Consider the following 19,758-nt stretch of genomic DNA (forward strand, 5'->3'; position numbering starts at 1 on the left):
ATCAATGGCCATATAGCTATTATTTTTAATTATAATAGACATGGTTACTTAGTAGCAAAATGTAATGAGCTTTCATTTGAAATCTAAAAGACAGACCCCTTTGCTTTGGGAGCTGACCCAAAGGGAGTCAGCTTCCTGAGGAAGCTCACCCTGCAGGGCTAGATAAATCCTGGAGCAGGGAATCCCTAGACCCTCTGGCCACCAGCATCATAACCTCCCAGAAGCCTACAAAAGGCAGATTATCTGGCGTCTGATCATGAAATGTGGGTGTGGGAGATGGGGGGAGGGGTAGGAAAATGGCAGCGAAGGGGGAGCAGGGCTCTGAAAATCTGTTTAAAAATCTCCCTGGGGGATTCTTCAGTACATGGAACCACTGACCGGAGCTGGGAGGGGCAGCCAATATTTGGGCCAAAGCGTATGTGCAGTTCCAGCCTGCCTAGGACATCCTCAGTTACTGTGTCATTCCTTTGGTGCCCCAGGGAACATGTGCATTGTTTTCACTTTCTAATGGATTTTCAGGAATAGCAGAAACAGCCTTCAAAGTTAGCCCAGTGCTGAAAGACTTTGAAAAACTTTATTTTTCCCCATTGTCAAAGCTTGCAAAAATGCATTAATTGAGCCCAAAGAGAACCACCTGTTATTGCAGTAGGGTTAGGAAAGAGGAGGTGGGGGTCAGACGTATCAGTTGCCCACAGAAACAGAAGGCAAGGACTTTACATTTTGGCCAAGCCATTCTTTTTTTTTTTTTTTTTTTTTTTTTTTTAACATTTATTTATTTCTGAGACACAGAGAGAGACAGAGCATGAGCATGGGAGAGGCAGAGAGAGAGGGAGACACAGAATCCAAAGCAGGCTCCAAGCTGTCAACACAGAGCCTGATGCGGGGCTCGAACTCACAAACTGTGAGTTCGTGACCTGAGCCAAAGTCGGATGCTTAACCAACTGAGCCACCCAGGCGCCCCCTGGGCGAGCCATTCTTAAAAGCTATGTCAAGGCAGCTGCCCAAAATATCCCCTCTCTGGAGGAACAGACCTGCACTCAAATGGCTGAAACATGAGGCAGGGGATACAAAGGGCAGAGAAGCAGACTGCCCATGGGCTGGTGCAGTCACGGAGGGTCCCCTGGAGGAGGCAAGCCACATCATCAGTGTGCACGAGGGGACAGGCACTCTGGAAGCCAGAGCCTGACTCTGCAGCCCCGGTATTTCCAGATAACACGGCCAACATCACAGTCAAGTACGGACAGTTTGACCGGGAGCGTGCCAAGGTCCACTATCTGCCTGTGCTCATCTCAGACAACGGGAGGCCGAGCCTCACAGGCACCAGCACACTGGTCGTGACTGTCTGCAAGTGCAATGAGCATGGCGAGTTCACCTACTGTGAGGAGATGGCTGCCCAGGCAGGTGTCAGCATCCAGGCGCTGGTAGCCATCTTCCTCTGCATCCTCACCATCACAGGTCAGTGCCTACAATGGGGGAGGGAACGATGGTGGGGAGCGCTTCACAGGAGGAGGAAGAGACCAGGGATCCAGGCGCAAGCCTGCTTCCAGCCCATATCCCACCCTGGGCCTCAGGGTTCCGTAGCAGGACAGAGGAATAAAAGCTCTAGCTCCCTGGATGCCAAAAGGTGGGGGTAGATGTGGGGGGAAAGGGAGAGTTCAAGGCCTTTCCCTTACTTTAAAATACCTCATATATGACATCCATTCATTCATTCATTCAATTTATACGTTTTGAGCACTTACAGCATTCTAGGCACTGTTCTAGGCATTTATTTCCATGAAACCTATTTTGAAAAAAAAATCCTCTTCGGGGGGAAAAAAATAGAAAATTTAAAAAATTCCAGCTTAGATAGCCACTAGTGGCTTCCTTTCCTTTTTTAGGATTCCTCCAGGCTTGAGGAGGAATCCTTTTTTTTTTTTTTTTTTTTTCTCTTGTTTGGGCCTCAGAAATTTTAGGAGCATTTTAGGCCTTGCCTTGGTTTGGGTTACTCAGGAAGCAGACCCTGGGACAAGGACTGGGGTACAAGTGGTTTATTTGGGAAGTGCTCCCAGGAAGCCCTAGAAGGAAGAGAGGGGAGTGAAACAGGGAAGGGAGGCAGCTGACGAAGGAAGCATTGTCTCACAAGTTACTAGTGAGGGTCACTGGAGCTCCCTGTCACTGGGGATGGAGAAGCAGCGGGGCACTGTCAGCAAGACTTTATCCACCAGTTCCCCTCAGCTGACGGTGGGGGGGTTCCTCCCAGTGGAATACATTCTCCTGCACCAGCCCTGAGATGGGGCAGGGGCCGGCCCTCTAGAGGAAAGTTAGAGATCTCCCTGTCACTGAAATGATAGGCCCTGGGGGTGAGGTGGGGTTCCCACGTTATGTCCTCCAGGCTTTTCCTGCCAGTGGCTCTCCTTAGAGGCCCCCTGGGTGTGCCACCTTCCTGAGGCTTCTCTGGCAAAGAGTCTAGACTCAGAACCCCTTTTAATAATAATTAGTAATAATAATGACAATGATATCACCACCACACGTAGAATACACTTAATCTCACAAGTACCTTACCAAATATAAACAAAGCAGGGAAGCCATCACTTTTATCAACAAGGAAACTAGAGCTCAGACAGGGTGTCCCAGCTTCTCTTACATACGTAACAGTTTGTTAAGTAACTCAAGGCCAGAAGGACAGAGTCTGGGGGATGCTGTGACCTAATTTTAGGAGCTCTCTGTGCCACATGGACCACCCATCCTCAGGGGTTGGTGACCCTCGCAGTCACACCCCTCAGAGCTCTGAGCAGGGTCAATATCTACACCACTGCCCAACCACCGGACCCCAGGCAAGCCACTCAGCCTCCCTGAGGTCAGTTTGTTTAAGGGTAAAATGGGGAGAATAATACCTGCCCTGAGTGAAATAACACGAGAACGTGTCCAGTATGGAGCCAGCACATATCCAATAGGTGCCCAAGAACAGCTGCCGTGAGAGCCATGGGCAGCATGCCTGCCAGCACCACCGTTATCCAGCAGCAGCAGCAGCACGGCCATCAACAAAACAATGGTTCGGAATCTCCGCACTCCGAATTTCAACTCCATTCCCTTCCCCATTTCTTCTCCAACCTCTGGCCTCCCCACCTTTGCACACAACATAGAAGGATCTGCCACAGTGGTAGGGGGAGACAGGAAATGTGGACGTAGGTAGATGGGGTTGAGACTGGCAGGAGAGAATGAACTTAGGGGAGTCCCACTCTGTTCCTCTTCCCCCACCTCCACCAGTGGCTATGACAGCCAGTCAGGACCAAATCCCCAGGGAAGGAGGGTCTGTCCCAAGGGGGCAGGAGGCACGACTCTGACCCACGGAGGGCGGAGGTTGCGGGGGCGGGGGGGGGGGGGGTACCCACAAGGTGTCTAGACCAAACCAACCTCCGCCTTGGCCCAGGTGTCGCTGGGATGCTGGGCTGGCCCGGAAATTTCCAGGGAGGAGGGGAGGACGCAGGTGAGCCCGAGGGCCAGCTGGGCCGGGTCTGACTAGCTCTGGCTCGCTGCAGTGATCACCCTCCTCATCTTCCTGCGGCGGCGGCTCCGGAAGCAGGCCCGCGCCCACGGCAAGAGCGTGCCCGAGATCCACGAGCAGCTGGTCACCTATGACGAGGAGGGCGGAGGCGAGATGGACACCACCAGCTACGACGTGTCGGTGCTCAACTCGGTGCGGCAGGGCGGGGCCAAGCCCCCGCGGCCCACGCTGGAGGCGCGGCCGTCCGTCTACGCGCAGGTGCAGAAGCCTCCGCGGCACGGCGCGGTGCACGGCGGGCCGGGGGAGATGGCCGCCATGATCGAGGTGAAGAAGGACGAGGCCGATCACGACGGCGCAGGCCCGCCCTACGACACGCTGCACATCTACGGCTACGAGGGCTCCGAGTCCATCGCCGAGTCCCTCAGCTCTCTGGGCACCGATTCATCCGACTCGGACGTCGATTACGACTTTCTCAACGACTGGGGCCCCAGGTTCAAGATGCTGGCCGAGCTGTACCGCTCAGACCCCCAGGTGGAGCTGGTGTACTAGGGAGACGTGGGCCTCCAGGTCTGGGGACCCAAACCTCTGCAGCGCGGGCCAGTCGGACAACAGGCACTGAGCCCGCAAATTGTAGCACTGACACCCTAGCCCAGCAGCCCTTCTTCGTGGGTCCCAGAGAGTTCACCACCTCGGGTAGCAAACTCCAGGTCCCTGAAATGTCCAGGAACATACTTCAAGTGATAGCTACCCCCTAAACTCTGGAAGATCCAGGCTGGTGTTCTGTCTCGGCTTGGACATCCATAACCCTGTCACCTGGGACCACGGGTCCTACTCAAAGACTTGCTGTGGCTCCTTAAAGCAGCTTATGGTTCAAAAGCCAGGGGGAGATCTTCCCCAACCCCCTCCCCCCTCCCCCTGTGAGGTTGGTGAGATCCTGGTGCCTGTCTGCCTGGAGCAAAGGGCATGGCCTGTGGGGCAAGACTCTCTGCAGCCCAGTCCCACCAGAGACTGGAACCATCCATCATGCCAGCCCTGCTTCAACTTCCTCACGCTCTCCCAAGTCCCCACCACTCCCAGCCTCTCCCCAGGTCTGTCAAGAAGGATGAGTGGGTCCCTTGACAGCTACCAAACTTGGGTCCCGAGGTGACCTCGCTGGCCTACCACACCTGTAACTGCTGTACTGAGCACTGAAAATTCAACCAAAGTCAGGAAAACGGCTTGTTGAACTTTGAAGCAACTGTGAATCCATCCTGGAGGGACAGTGGAGACCAAGTGTGACAGATCATATGCTGAGGGCCGCCTGCACACCCACACCCTCGGGAGAGGGCCTGGAGTAGCTGTGACCCCAATTTGAGTCTCATCGACACCCCATCAGTTTTGCCTGGGAAGTGGAGCAGATGTTCCCCAGAGCAGAAGACCTCTCCCCTTATCTTCCTTGCCCAGTCACTCCTTCACGCTCTTTCTCTGTCTCTCTCTCCATCTACTCCTTATCTTTTGACTTGAAGGCCCTCAAGATGTGACCCTCAGCAACTCTGGTCAAAGTCCAAACCCAAACATGACTGCACAACAGAACTGTGTCATTTGCCTTTACGCACCTCGTTTGTTGCCACATCTCAGGAAACCCTGGCAGGGCCTCATCCCTCAGGCACACCCTGCCTTGCCCATGCCCTGTGGTCATCTGTGCATCTCCCACTTTCAGATAAATCTGGAACATTCCACTGCAAACACACCCTGGGGAAGTGGCATCACTCAACGGGAGAGGGCAGGAAAGGAGGCAAACTCTCCAATTCACGCTTGGTCATGGACTGAGGTTCCCCTCTGGGCAAGGGCCCTCACATTTCAGGAGACTGTAAATAACACTTGACTTTTTTTTTAAACCAATAACTACTATATATATATATATATATATATATATATATATATATATATATATGTATTTTTTTTTTACTAATAATACTTACATATTTCTAGCTCTCACAAACATAGAATAAAGGTTTTTGCATAATAAGTGGGTTGCTATTTAGGTTAACAATTTTAATTCAGATTTTTTAGTTGGATGAACAAATTCCTGTAACCTTCTTTTTCCTATCATTGTAGTTATTGCTCTAGTGATAATAACTATATATTGGCCACACTGGTGCATGGGACGTACTGTATTTTTTTATACCTAAATAAAGAAAATTCTTGAAATCCTTTTATTTCTAGAGCTGAATAAGCTCATGTGAAACACATACACACATACACATTATCACCACCACCACCTTCATCAAAAAAGGAACCCAGGGTGCAAGGGGATATTTGCAATTAGGATTTCAGAGACACTCACTCTGTATTGCAGCAAAGAATAATAACAGACACCTAATCCAACCCCCTTTCCTCCCAGAGCCCAATGCCTTCACTTGGCGTCTGTACATGCCCCCCAGTCCTATCTCCACCCTACACAGTAGGCAGGGCCTGTGGAAGCTGGAGCTGCCACACCATTTCCATGATGGGGTTAGTGAGAGTCATCAGCAGTGAGGGAGGAAGACAACCTCTAATTGGCTGATTGACAGGAGTGAACAGGTGGCACTTTATTGGGGTGTCTGGGCCCAATATTGGGGTCCTGCCTTGAAAACCTCACGATCAAAATGAGAAGAAACGTCCTTGTCAGACTCAGGTCTTGAATTGAGGAAGTGGGGGTTGAAGTTCACTTCATCAAGGCCTCTGCTCCTTGACCCCTACCAGCAGGGATTCCTGGGGATTATTTCTTCCAGGGATGGTATTTTGTAAACTGTGCTCTGGATAAACTCTAGTTCCTGGAGCTCTCAGGGGTCAAGTTGTCCTAATTCCAACTTTGCTCTTCCTTTGTGATTGCCTTTTTGATCCATTGGTTATTTGGAATGCATTATTTAATTTTCACATATTTGTGAATTTTTCAAATTTCCTGCTATTATTGATTTCTAATTTCATTCCCTCATGTTCAGAGAACATAATTTTCATGATTTCAGTCCTTATAAATTTATTGAGGCTTGTTTTATGCCTTAACATGTTTCATCCTGTGCAATATTCTGTGCACCTGAGAGGAATGTGTATTCTGCTGCTGGTAGTGGAGTATTCTGTAGCTGTTAGATGTACCAGTTTATAGTGTTGTTCAAGTCTTTTACCCCCTCACTGATCTTCTGTCTAGTTATAGTCTATCCATTATTGAAAGTGGGGTGCTGAAATCGCCCAACTATTATTGTTGAGTTGTCTGTTTCTCCCTTCAATTCTGTCAGTTTTTGCTCCATGTATTTTGAGTGTCTATTGTTAGGAATGTAAAGGTTTCTAATTGTTATATCATCCTGAAGGACTGACGCAGTTAGCGTTGTAAAATGTACTTTTGTATCTGGTAACAATTTTTATCAGTCTATTTTGTCTAATATTAGTATAGTCACTCCAGCTCTCTTTGCTTAGTTTACATAGGATATCTTTTTCCATCCTTTTACTTTCAACCAATATGTGTCTTTTAATACAAAGTGTGTCTTCTGTGGACAAAGTATAATTGGATCATGGCAATTTATCCATCTTACCAATCTCTGCTTTTTGGTTGGCATGTTTAATCCTTTACATTTAATGTAATTACTGATAAGGTAGGATATATGCCTGCTATTTCCTTTTTTTTTTTCTGTCTCACATCTTTGTTTCTCTGTTGCCCCATTACTGCCTTCTTTCATGTTAAAGAGGTATTTTCTAGTGTACCATTTTAATTCTCTTGTCATTTTTTTACCTTTTTAAAAATTTCTTTAGTGGTTCCCCCTGAGGATTATATTTAAAATCTTAAAACAATTCAGTTAGAATTTTTACCAACTTCAATACTGTACAAAACTTTGCTCCTATATAGCTCTGCTCCCTCTCCCCTCCTTTGCACTGCCCATTGTTGTACATATTACATTTTTATGCATCATATGCCCATCAACATAGATTTATAGTTCTTGCTTTAGGCAGTTGTCTTTTAGATCATAGAGGAGGGGGAAAGTTACAAACAAAAATATATATATTTAAATTTTTATATCTACCTATACAGTTACCTTTACTGGTGATCTTTATTTCTTCATATGGTTTCAAGTTACTGTCTGTGTCTTTTCATTTCAGTGTGAATGACTCTCCTTAATAACTTTTTTCTTAATAAATTTTTTAATGTTTATTTATTTTGAGAGACAGCATAACCAGGGGAGGGGCAGAGAGAGAGAGAGAGAGAGAGAGAGAGAGAGAGAGGGAGAGAGAGAATCCCAAGCAGGCTCCACACTCAGAGCAGGGCTCAATCCCACAAACTGCAAGGTCATGATCTGAGCCAAAACCAAGAGTCAGACATTCAACTGACTGAGTCATCTAGGTGCCCCTCTCCTTAGTAATTCTTGTGGGGAAAGTCTGGTAGTGAGAAATTCTCTCTTATTTTGTTTATCTGGGAATTAACTTGTCCTTTATTTTTCCAAAATATAGAATTCTTGACTGATAGCCTTTTTCTTTCAGCACTGTGAATGTCACCCCACTGCCTTCTGGCCTCCCTGGCTTGATGAAAAATTGGCTGTTAATCTTATTAAGGAAACTCTGCATCTGATAAATCAAATCATTTCTCTCTTACTTAAGGCTTTCAATAGTCTCTCTGTCTTTAATCTTCCATAGTTCCATTATGATATGTCTAGGATAAATCCTAGGACTGTATCTTACTTGGAATTCCTTGAACTTATTGGATGTGTAGATTAATATTTTTATCAAATTTGAAAGTTTGGGGCCATTATCTCTTCAGATATTCTTTCTGCCTCTTTCTTTCTTCTCTGGGACTCTCATTATGCATATAGAGTATGTTTACTGATGTCCAATAGCTATCTAAGGCTCTATTGATTTTCTTCATTCTTTTTGTTGTTGTTGTTCCTCAGACTAGATCATCTCAATTGACCTATATTCAAGTTTACTGATCTTTCTTTAACTCACATCTGCTCTTGAGCTCTTCTCAATTTTTCATTTGTTTATTATATTTGCAACTCCGGAGTTTCTATTTGTTTTTTTTTTTTAATATTTATTTTTGAGAGGAGGGGAGGGGCAGAGAGAGAGGGAGACAGAATCCAAAGCAGGCTCCAGGCTCTGAGCTGTCAGCACAGAGCCCGATGTGGGGCTTGAACTCACCAAGGTGAGATCATGACCTGAACCAAAGTCAGGTGCTTAACTGACTGAGCCACCCAGGTGCCCCTTGGTTTTTGTTTGTTTGTTTGTTTGTTTGTTTTAATAATTTCTACCTCTTTACTGATTATTCTCTCTTTGGTGAGACCTAATCTTCACATTTTTCTTTAGTCTTTAGACATGGTTTCCTTTAGTTCTTTGAATATATTTTAAATAACTGGATTAAACTCTCTCTAGTAAGTCCAACATCTGGGTTTCTTCAGGGATAGTTTCTATCAATTACTATTTTTCCTATGACTGGGCCATACTTTATGGTTTCCTTGTATGTCTCATAATTTTTTTTTCTAAAGTTGGATATATTTTTTTTTTAATTTTAACACTTATTTTATTTATTTTTGAGAGACAGAGTGCAAGATGGGGAGGGGCAGAGAGAGAGGGAGACAGAACTTGAAGCAGGCTCCAGGCTCTGAGCTGTCATCCCAGAGCTCGATGCAGGACTTAAACCCACTAACTGCAAGATCATGAACTGAGCCAAAGTCGGATGCTTAAGTGACTGAGCCATCCAGGTGCCCCAGAAAGTTGGATAGTTTAAATAATACAGTGTGGCAACTGTGGAAACCACACCCCCTTGACCTCCAAGGTTTCTTGTTTTTGGTTTTTGTTGGTGCTGCAGTTTGTTTAGTGGCTTTCCTAATGCTCTAAAAGTTGTACTATTTGTTGTGTGTGGTCACTGAAGCCTCTGCTTAATGGTAGTCAGGCAGTGAGTGCTCAGATACCCTCCTTAAATGCCTGGAACTGGGGCGCCTGGGTGGCTCAGTTGGTTAAGCATCCGACTTCGGCTCAGGTCATGATCTCGCGGTCCGTGAGTTCGAGCCCCGCGTCGGGCTCCGTGCTGACAGCTCGGAGCCTGGAGCCTGTTTCAGGTTCTGTATCTCCCTCTCTCTGACCCTCCCCCATTCATGCTCTGTCTCTCTCAAAAATAAACAAAGGTTAAAAAAAAATTTTTTTTAAATAAATGCCTGGAACCAATAAATTTCTCAGCACTTGCTAAAAGCCTCTGTGTTTATGTTGTAAAACTCCTTCAAAGTTCAGGCAGGCAGTTTACAACTCAGCCTTAGCCTTCCCTTTCTGATTGCACAGAGCCTTAAAGTCAGCCAGAAGTGAGAACTTAGGGTTCCCCCCGTCTGTCCTGGGCATGTGCAGAGCCCTACACAAGTGAGTGGCCTTTTAGATTTCCAGGAACATGCCAAAGTTTTTCAGAGCATTCTGTGGATAGCTCATTCCCCAACTTTTCCTTTTAATATTTTTGGTCAGCTGCTTGTTTGTCCCAGCTGTTATCACCACCTCAGGCAGCTGTGATTAAAAGATTATCACTGATTGTTTTCAACAAATGCCCTCAGGAAGAAAAAAGCTGTTTGCACTGAGCAAATTTCAAGTCAGGTGAAATAAAAGCAAGCTTTCAAATGAGGCCTTCTAGGGACCACCAGACAAGTCAAATAATGACAGTTACCTGAGAATTGGGCTTTGGAGGAGCTCTAACGCTGTTCTGCCCCTTCCAGTAGCTGCTATGCTGCTGATTTTCACTCTGATTGTGGGGCTATTGGGTTTCAACGCTACCATAGGGCTGAAGAGAGGGGAACGGAGCTAGGGCAAGTTAAAACACCACAAAGATAGTTGTTTTTACCAAGACTGAGCTGCTTCTCTTGAATAAATACTCCCAGAATTGTTGAAAGACTTTGGTTAATTTTCAGAGTTCCTAAAAAGTTGATTTTGGCAATTTTTTCCAGTGTTCTCATCACTTTTATGGAAGACAGGACTCCTTATTCTGTCATTGCTGTCGGTGTCAACCACCCCACCACCACCACCACCACCACCCCGGCTGGTTTTTGAGCTCAGTTTTCTTACCTGTCTGATGTCCAAATTCAGGGGCCTGCCCTTTGAACTCACAGTTGCCCAACCCCTGGAGCTCATGAGATCTGTACACTACCTTTTCCTCTAAGAAGCCTCCCAGGCTTCAAGTTAGCTCCAGATCAGGCAGTTCCTATTCCTCCAACCCTCCAGTGGTGGGGCCTGGCTCTGAGCTCTCAGCCACTCTAGCCACCTCCTCTCTTTGGTCCCTGTTTACCCTGAGGTTGGAGGAGTGATCTTTGTGAAGGCAGGAGGCTTGCCTCTGAATTTGCAACCTCTGGTGGACACCACAGTAGGGCAAAAACCCAGTACTCCCTGGATTCTGCTAACCACACTACACATACTTGCTCCTGCCAACCCTAGGCCCCGGACTGGCAAAAGTGGGCAGAAGCAAGAGAGGCTCAGAGCCCTTCCCTTACCCCAGGTCAAATCTGAGGCTGACATGGCCTTCCTCATTTCACAGAAGACTAAAGTGAGGCCCAGAAAGGGGTGCAATGTGACCAAAGCCACACAGCAAGTTAGAAACTAGAGCTAGAACCTGCCTCCTGACTCCTCCAAAACTGTGAACCTGCAGGAGACTTCCCCAGTCCTGGGCGCTGAAGGCTGGACCAGGAAGCACTATCCAGGTCTATTGAGCTGGTCATGGAAAAAAATGACCACTTAGGGGCACACGACACAAACAAATGTTCAGCAGCAACCCCAGTACAGCACACCCAGGTATCCTGATGTGAACCATAGGCTCTGAGAGTTCTGGCCCTTGACAGAGAACCTGGATCACAGAGGCAGCCAAAAAGTCCAGTCCCACAACCCATGTTAGGCTCCCACTCTGTCCCTCCCCTCAAGCCAAGCTCTGATGTGGGAGAGTCAAGGACCTAGTTCTCCACCTTCCCAAGGAAATAGGACACGTACAGCTTCCAGCAGTCCTATTGCACGGAGAATCTCAACCCACAGGAAGATGCTAGCCCTGGCTGAAACAGCCTTGGGCTTGTAAAGGTCACAGTACACTGCATAATCCCTCCGGGGCACCAGGGACCCCTCCTCAGGGTCCACACCCAGCCCTCCTGCTCTGCCCTGGCCTTTCACTAAACCAATCCTGGAGCACAGACTCTGGGCCACAAAAAGCGGCCATCCCTGAGTGCCCTGGTTCCAGATACCTCCCAGGTCAAGAATACTTAAAACAAATCCTACTGTCCTCAAGGTGTTGAACTGAGTCTCTGATCCTCACAGCCAAAACCCTAGTCCACCCAGCAATCTCCCTTCCAAATATTAGCCAAGATGCACACATAGGGTGCCACAGTGTTAATTTCTGGTTATATACAAGGCAAAAAATTGGAAACAATGGAAATATCCAACAAGAGATTAGTTAGGTAAATTATGGAAGATCCAGTATTAAAAAAATACTGGACAGCCATTAAGAGTCATGTTGTCACATGGTGATCTTGAGCTGAACTCAAAGTCAAGCAAAAAGGCAGAATCCAATGCATTATTTATAGTCAGGTCCCAATTTGTTTTTTTACTAGTAGATATTCTGGAATTATGAGTAATTTTTTTTCTTCTTAATTCTTTGTTTTCCTAATTTTCTCTATCAGCATGCAATACGCTTATAATCAGAAAAGATGTTACTTTAATGTTAATTTGCAAACACTTTCTTCTAATTGCAGATATAATAAGCAGTTTATCTCCAAATATCATTATTTACCATTGAGTTTTTGTTTTAAAAAAATGTTTGAGTTTACTACTATTAAAGCAACACTTTTTGTTTTTTAAATTAACCAAACTGCTTTAAAAACCATTGCTTTTGAACCAGACAAAACTATTGCTGCAAGGTTTATTAATTTTATTGGATTTTTTTTTTTATTTTGGAAGCATTTATTTGAACTTGGCCATGTGGGACCTGCACCTCTTAGCTTTTGGAGTTTTTTAACACCAAATTTCTAGCAACTTTCTGGATCAGAGCAATTACAGTCCATAAATGAGGAAAACCTGGTTTTCCAGTCAGGTGATCCTCGTGATTCTGCAATGCATAGAAATACCCTACAATACTCTTTCTCAGAGATATAAGAAAAAAAGTTGGGACCAACTTTCCACAGCCCATCCAGAAACCACCTGGGGATGTCTGGGAGAGCTGAGTGTGCACCAGCACCCAAGAATTTCACACGACTTTGCAATGTGCTTTTCTGGCTTGGGGTGTTTAAAGCGCAATTAACTTATTGCGCTCCTGAGTAATGGTTGCTGGAGGGATGTTTAATGATGTTGCGCAGGAAGCTGTGCAAGGGAGTTTTGTTTACTGATGGGACTCTGAGCAGGAAGTGAGTCTTCCTATCAAAGGGAAAAAAACAGAAGTCTACCTTTGAATTCAAGGAAATAGGGAAGGCTTTTTCTGACTGAGCATAAGGAGACCTTCAGGCATAGAGTGCTCTGCAGGGGAAAGAAAAGCCCCACCTGGGGCATCATATAAAGCAGCTAACATTTTGCAGAGCACACAGAAGAATGAAAAGTGATCTGGGGCTCCTCTCTCCCTCTCTCTCTCTCTCTCTCTCTCTCTCTCTCTCTCTCTCTCTCTCTCTCTCTCTCTCTTTTAAACCAATTCTGGTACAGACATATAACAAATACTACCAAGTAACAAAAAGGAAGGAAAAATTGATACGTACAACAACTTGAACAGATCTCAGATGCATTATGCTAACTAGAAGAGGATAGACTCCAAAGACTACATATTGTATGATTTCATTTATACGACATCTGACAAAGGCAAAACTAGAGCAAGAGAGAACAGATCAGGATTTCCAGGAGTTGGCAAGGGAGGAGGATTTGACTAACAAAGAGAGGTTGCATGAGGGACACTTTTGGGGTAATGGGACTGTATCTTATTTGTGGCAGTGGCTAAACAAGTCTATGTATCTGTCAAAATCTTAGAATTCTACTCTCCCCAAAAAGTGAATGTTATTGTACGTAAATAGAAATTAAAAAAAAAAAAAAAACAAAAAACAAAAAACAGGGGAGGTTGGGTGGCTCAGTCAGTTAAGCATCCAACTTTGGCTCGGGTCACGATCTCGCAGTCCGTGAGTTCAAGCCGCACATTGGGCTCTGTGCTGACAGCACAGAACCTGGAGCCTGCTTTAAGTTCTATGTCTCCCTCTCTCTGCCACTCCCCCATTTACTCTCTCTCTCTCTCTCAAAAATAAATAATCATTTAAAAAAATTAACAATTTTTTTAAATGGAGAGATTTTCCATCAGGATCTCATTTTAAAAGTGATTGGTTATTGGTCACATCATTGGTACACAAGGCCCAAGTGCATATACTTATTGACTTGTTCATTCTTTCTTTCAAAAGGATCTGTTGAATACTGTGCTAATGGACAAATTCCCTTGATTCTATTCCTGATGTCTCCTGAAGTCCTCTCCTCTAAACTGTCCCAGGCTTAGTCGGGACCCTCTTCATTCTGTACTATAGTACTCCCAAATTTTCCAATTGCTCTCCCTATCTCTAGCCTCAGCCCCTACCAGCCATTCTCCTGCCATCACTGAAATTATTTTTCTAAAATGCAACTAATATCTTGCACTTCTTTATCTTAAACTCCTCAACAGAATTCTTCAAATTTTCCATGGCTCTCTGCTGTCAGATCACAGAGTCCAAACTCTTCAGCCTGGTACCCAAGGCCCTGAATGATCTAGCTTCTCCTTAACATTTTAATCTCTTTATTGTCATATCTGCCCTCATGCCAAACACTGTCATTTTTTTATAATGTTATTTATTTAATTTATTTATTTATTTATTTATTTATGAGATTGAGAGAGAGAATCAGAGTGTGATCAGGGAAGGGAAGGAGAGAGAGGGAGACACAGAATCTGAAGCAGGCTCCAGGCTCCAGGCTCTGAGCCTGTTTTATTGTTTTATTGGTCAAAATATGCACTGCCCCTCTCTGTAGGAGGATTACACATCCCTAACCCATTGATGTCAAGCTTGGCCAGGTGATTTTTTTTTTTTTTTTGAAATTTATTGTCAAATTGGTTTCCATACGGCCAGGTGATTTAATTTGTTAAATAAAATATGGGTGAAAGAGACCCTTGCCACTTTGGAGCACAACTCTGAGAACCAGTTCATGGTTCCACCATTCTGTTCTCTCTGCCATAGCAATGAACATATAGCATCAGTGAAAAATAAAACTTCATTTTGCAAGCTGCTGAGATTTGTTACCACAGCATAACTTAGCCTAAGCTGACTAAAGCACTTCATTAAAACATAACTTAGCTTAAGCTGAGGCACTCCATAACTGTTCATTTTGTAACCCCTATGCATAGTACAGACACATGGCTGGCGTTTGGTACATATTTGCTGAATGAATGGATATGGTCAGTGAATGAATGAACACATGACCTCTGGGCCTTTGCACATGCTCTCTCAGTAAAGAGTGACCACCTCTGCTTCTGCACTTGCCCAACTCCTCCCCAAGTCAAACCTCAAAGATACCCTCTTCCAAGAAGACTTCCCTACCCATCGCTCTCCCCTCCCTAAGAAATATGTGTATATTTCTGCTTTCATAATAACTGTCCATCTTCTTGCCCTGATGTAAGACCCTTAAGCAAGGCCAGATACCCCTCACTTTGGTGGCCCTGTGCCCAGCACACAGCCTGTCCCACAGTAAACGGGTGGATGAATGAAGAAAGGAGGAAAGGAGTAGGGAGCTTTCTACTTCTTCAGTCAGTCACAGGCTTTCTCCACTTCAGGACTTTTGCACATGCTGTTACCCTTCCTGGAAGATCAGTCCCGTCCCTATTTGCTAGCCTAACCCTTCTAAATCCTTTAGGGTCACCTGCCCCATCCATTGCACATCCCTATCACAGTTAAGTCATTCACTCCCCCTTGTTCGCACAAACTTAATACATCCCTTCAACAGAGCCCTTATCACACGGCACTGAGATCTCCTGCGGTCTGTCTGTCCCTATGAGCGGTGTGAGGGCAGGGCCTGAGTCTGATTCAACCCTATGTCTCCAAACCTACACAGACTTAGTAACAATGACAGCAACATGAAAAACAATAATAAAGATAACCAGCCAAGGTGTATTCTGGTCAGATAAACAGATGAATGAATATTTGAGTGAATTAATTAATTAACATGAATAGGTCCAGGCATGTTCTCCCATTGTCCCTCAGAAAGCCCAGGCTCATAACTAGAGGAGAACTCTGAATGCGATGAGGGCTAAGTTAACTGATGCTTTGTTATCCTAGCTGACTGCTCTCCTAGGCCCCTGCTCCTGTCCGCAACCCCATGGGCCACACGATCCCATCAGTGCAGGACACTGTAAGGATCAGCACATGGTCCCATTTTCCAGTCCACCACTGACTGCCTCCTGCGACCTGGCAGAGGTGTCCCAGAGTGTGACTCCAGGGAAGTGTGTACACCAGGTCTGCAAGCCCTGGAGCCTCCTCTAATCTGTCACCAAGAGGGGACAGATGGAAGAGGGGAGGAATGGAGAACAACTTTCAGAAAAGGAGGAACAAGAGGGAATCTGCATCCATTCCGAAGTCAATATGCATGGCAAATTGCATGATTGACTGTAGATGTGACCAGGAACTCTGAATATGATGGTGAAAACCCAAGGTCAGGAAACACTGATCACCTCCGCATAATGCTTGCTCTCCTCTAACTGACTCTTGCTCCAGAGGATCCCAAGGGAACCAAGAAGACTGAGAGGGGAAAAAGAAAAAGCAGCACTTCTCCAGAACTCATCCTAAAAGCAGACCTTTAGGAACTTCAATCTTCCGGAAACCGACCAGGAACCAGAAACAAATAAAAAGCTTCTATGTAACTGATCAGTACTCATCAGAAATGCCAAGGTCATGAAAGTAAAGAAAGGAGAGATTCTTACAGACTGGAGGAATGTGAGGAGACACAACAACCAGGAGCAAGGTGGGATTCTAAAGCAGATCCTGAAACAGAAGAACATTTGAGAAAAATGGGTGCAATTCATATAAGGTACAATAATTGCATTGTTGGATTGTACTACTGTTAATTTCCTGGTTTTGATCACTGGACTATGGTTATCATGAGGGGAAACTGGATGAACAATATACATGAATTCTATTTCGCAACATTTTAATAAGTCTAAAAGCATCTTAAAATAAAAACTGTGCTTTGTTTTGCTTTTCAAAGGACTTGTACACAGGCATCAATCTCCTGATAAGTCATTCTCACCAAAACTAGTTTTGCTGAATTGTCTGTGAATATAGCTTATTTACTTAGCAGTCACGGATATTGTTCTCTTAAGACACCTACAGTTCTCCTGTGAAGCTTTCAAGTATCAAATAGGAGGAGGAAAGCTAGAAATGACACACTGAGACTAGGCAGGGAGACAGAAAGAGCTACAATGATGCCATTTGGAGCCATTTAGCGCCAGGGCAGATCTGCTTGTGCACCTGAAGGACCTCTGGAGGCAGCTCCTTATCCCAGTTCAGTGGCTGGTGTCTTCATGATTTGACTCCATTTGTGCAGCAAGTGTGTATGGAGCCCTGAGACAGACCCGGAGCTGTGGACACAGTAGTCAACAAAGCTGGGTCCTGCCCTCCAAAGGCTCGCAAACAGGGCCTGTTAGGGAACCCCAGATCTCTAACACAAAGCAATTAATTCAACCTCAGAGAAGACACTGAAGAAGAGGGTGTTTGGATGTTAGAGGCAGCTGGAGCCCAGGAGTTGAGGTGGAAAGTGATTGGAATAGAACCTAGCAAGGTGGGCAGAAACCAGATCAGAAAGAATCTTCACCATCATTTCCAGTGTGGATTTGACTCTGAATAACAGGAAGCTATTGAAAGTCTGAAGCAAGGCCATGGGTTGATTTCAGGAAGCTCCATGGTGGCAGTGGGGAGGGGCATCCTTCCTTCAAGACTGAATTGAGAAGTTACATCAAGGCCACTGTGTGCCCTGCTTTAGGAGGCGGAATGCCTGCGTGAGGGTGAAAATGAACGAGGCAAGAGTCCAGAGATGCTGAGAAAGAGCTCCTTCCCCACAGGGCTGAATTCATAAGGCTCTGCTGTCCACCAGGCTGCCCTGCCTTTCCCCATGTGTAAAGGCTCAGCTGCTCCAGGCTGGGGTGTGAACGGTTCATGCTCTGTGCTGCATTCGGATGCATGGTTACTGTACCGCTAGGGGACAAGTTCTCCCGGCAGCATTTCAAGTCCATTCTAGTCAGCTCGAAATGAATAGCAGCCAGAATGCCTCCCAAGGGAGGGAGAAAGAGGGGCCCTACCTCTCTCTGCCCATCCAGGCTTCCAGCTGTCTCAGCAATCCTAAGTCCCCAAGCTACTGTGCCCGCTTAAGAGGGGGCAGATGCAGGGGGGCAGCAAAGACCCCAGAGTGGTCGAATTGGGTTCTGGGATTCCCTGAGTCTTGTGGATGTGTGTGGGTGATATGGAGGTGTTCCTGAGTCCCCAAGAGTCACCAGAAACTCTGGGAGAGAGGACTAGGACAGAAAAGAGAGGCAGGGTTAAGAATCCCCTTCACACTTGCTAGCTGCCCCAGCAGAGGGGGCCATAAGCTGAAGATGCTAGAAACCCAGGTCCCAGGCAGGGCCTGCGTAAGACCCTTCCGCTAGACCAAGTTTCCGAAGAGCAAGTGATTTGCCACAGGAAGCACAGCAGGTAAAGGGCAGAACAGGAATAGAACTCAGGTTTTCTGGCTCTAAACCCAGTCCAGAGTGAACTTCTCTGTGCTTTCCGGAACTTAGAGAAAGCAAAGACCTCACGCAACCCCCTGTGTTCCAGCCCTATCTCCCACTGGCAAATGCCTCACAAATGCATTGGGCACCTACTAAGTGCCAGGCCAGCCCCTCCTGAACCACGCCTCCTCCCTGTAACTATCCTCTAAAAAGGATGGTAGAAATGCCTGACACGTACACAGGTTTTCTATAAATGTTTTCTGCACCACTGGTTTATTCATACACCATCTTCTCCCAAAGAGAATCAAAGCCACTTAAAACACACACACACACATACTACGTATAATGTTTTCTCTAACAAGTGAGTAACTAGGAGTAAAGGAAACATACACACATCTCAATTTTTTTTAAATATGTAAATGAATCAGGACAGGAGAAACACACGCATTACAATATATTTTTTTTAAATAAGTGAGTGAATTGGGACAAAGGAAAAATAAGGATAAGAAATAAAAGAAAAAACTGAGGATGTCACTGAAAGACAATTCCTGCACTTGCCAGAGGTGGACCCCAAAAACTGACTGTAAGTAACAGCCACCGTAGAGTGAGACACCCTCTGTTGTAAGATTTACAATATTCAAGAGATTATTTTTAAAATATACAAAATGAAAAAAAAATTCGTTTAGAAGTGAAACTACTTCTGTGACTAAGCATGGAAAGAAAGTTCACTCATGGACTGAATAAATATTAGCTCCTTCCCTTTGCCCCTCTGCCTGGAATCCCAATTTCTTTTCCACCTTCCAGCTGGGAACCAGCCTAGACCGCCTCAGATGGGCAGATGCACAAAAATGGGGCACTCTTTTGCTTTTTTAAAGACTTTTTCTCAAAGCATAATATACGTACATTGAAACACACATCAGTGTACTGTTCCATGAATTTTCACAAACAAAATATACCTGTGTACCCAGCACCCAGATCAAGAAACAGCATTACCAGCACACCTAAAGCCCCCTCCCAGCCAATACCTCGCCAAGGGCAAACTGCCCAGACTCCAACACGGTAGATGTGCTTTCCTTATTTTGGAACATTATATAAATAGAATCATTCAGTGTCTGGCTTCTCTCGCTCAGCCCTGTTTGTGAGTTGCCCATACATTTCTTGTGGCTATAGTATGTTTATTCTCATTGCTATAGTCCGTATGTGGCTATCCACAATTTATTCTCCTACAGATGGACAGGTTCATCCATTCTTGGTCAGAAAAATAAAGACAATCACAGGTTTTCCATGGGTATTTTTAACTAAGTTAACTCTGTTAATAATTTAAGTGCTTGAGTTCAGAAGATGCCAACGTTATTTTTCTAAACTTTTAAATTAGACTCAAATGCACCATCTGAAAACTGTCAGTCTGGCAGCTGACATTATTTTGATCACTGAATTCTATTTTTGTAACCAAAGATGTTTCAGTCCAATGGCCAGGGAACCAAAAAACATATAGAAAAGCCATATAATTTTTTTTTTTTTTGCTCTTTTGCAATTAGACATTTAGCATTTGTAGGCAACATTTATTGAGACTTCA

General features: G+C 45.3%; 1 protein-coding gene and 1 long non-coding RNA gene across 2 annotated transcripts in view; one reads left to right on the forward strand and one right to left on the reverse strand.

The window, feature by feature from the left end:
• Positions 1-3,574, reverse strand: part of LOC122234292 — a 480,573-nt gene extending 476,999 nt beyond the window's left edge. Inside the window, exon 1 of the long non-coding RNA XR_006212059.1 lies at positions 3,394-3,574. This is a non-coding gene — a long non-coding RNA (uncharacterized LOC122234292). The remainder of the gene's footprint in view (positions 1-3,393) is intronic.
• CDH5 (cadherin 5) overlaps positions 1-5,678 on the forward strand; it is a 34,020-nt gene extending 28,342 nt beyond the window's left edge. The window contains exons 11-12 of the mRNA XM_042970117.1: positions 1,210-1,455; positions 3,519-5,678. Of these exons, the coding sequence (XP_042826051.1) occupies positions 1,210-1,455; positions 3,519-4,033 (761 nt within the window). The 3' untranslated portion in view covers positions 4,034-5,678. The remainder of the gene's footprint in view (positions 1-1,209; positions 1,456-3,518) is intronic.
• The last annotated feature ends 14,080 nt before the right edge of the window (positions 5,679-19,758 follow it).

The sequence above is a fragment of the Panthera tigris genome, chromosome E2, assembly GCF_018350195.1.
Source record: "Panthera tigris isolate Pti1 chromosome E2, P.tigris_Pti1_mat1.1, whole genome shotgun sequence".
NCBI lineage: Eukaryota > Metazoa > Chordata > Mammalia > Carnivora > Felidae > Panthera > Panthera tigris.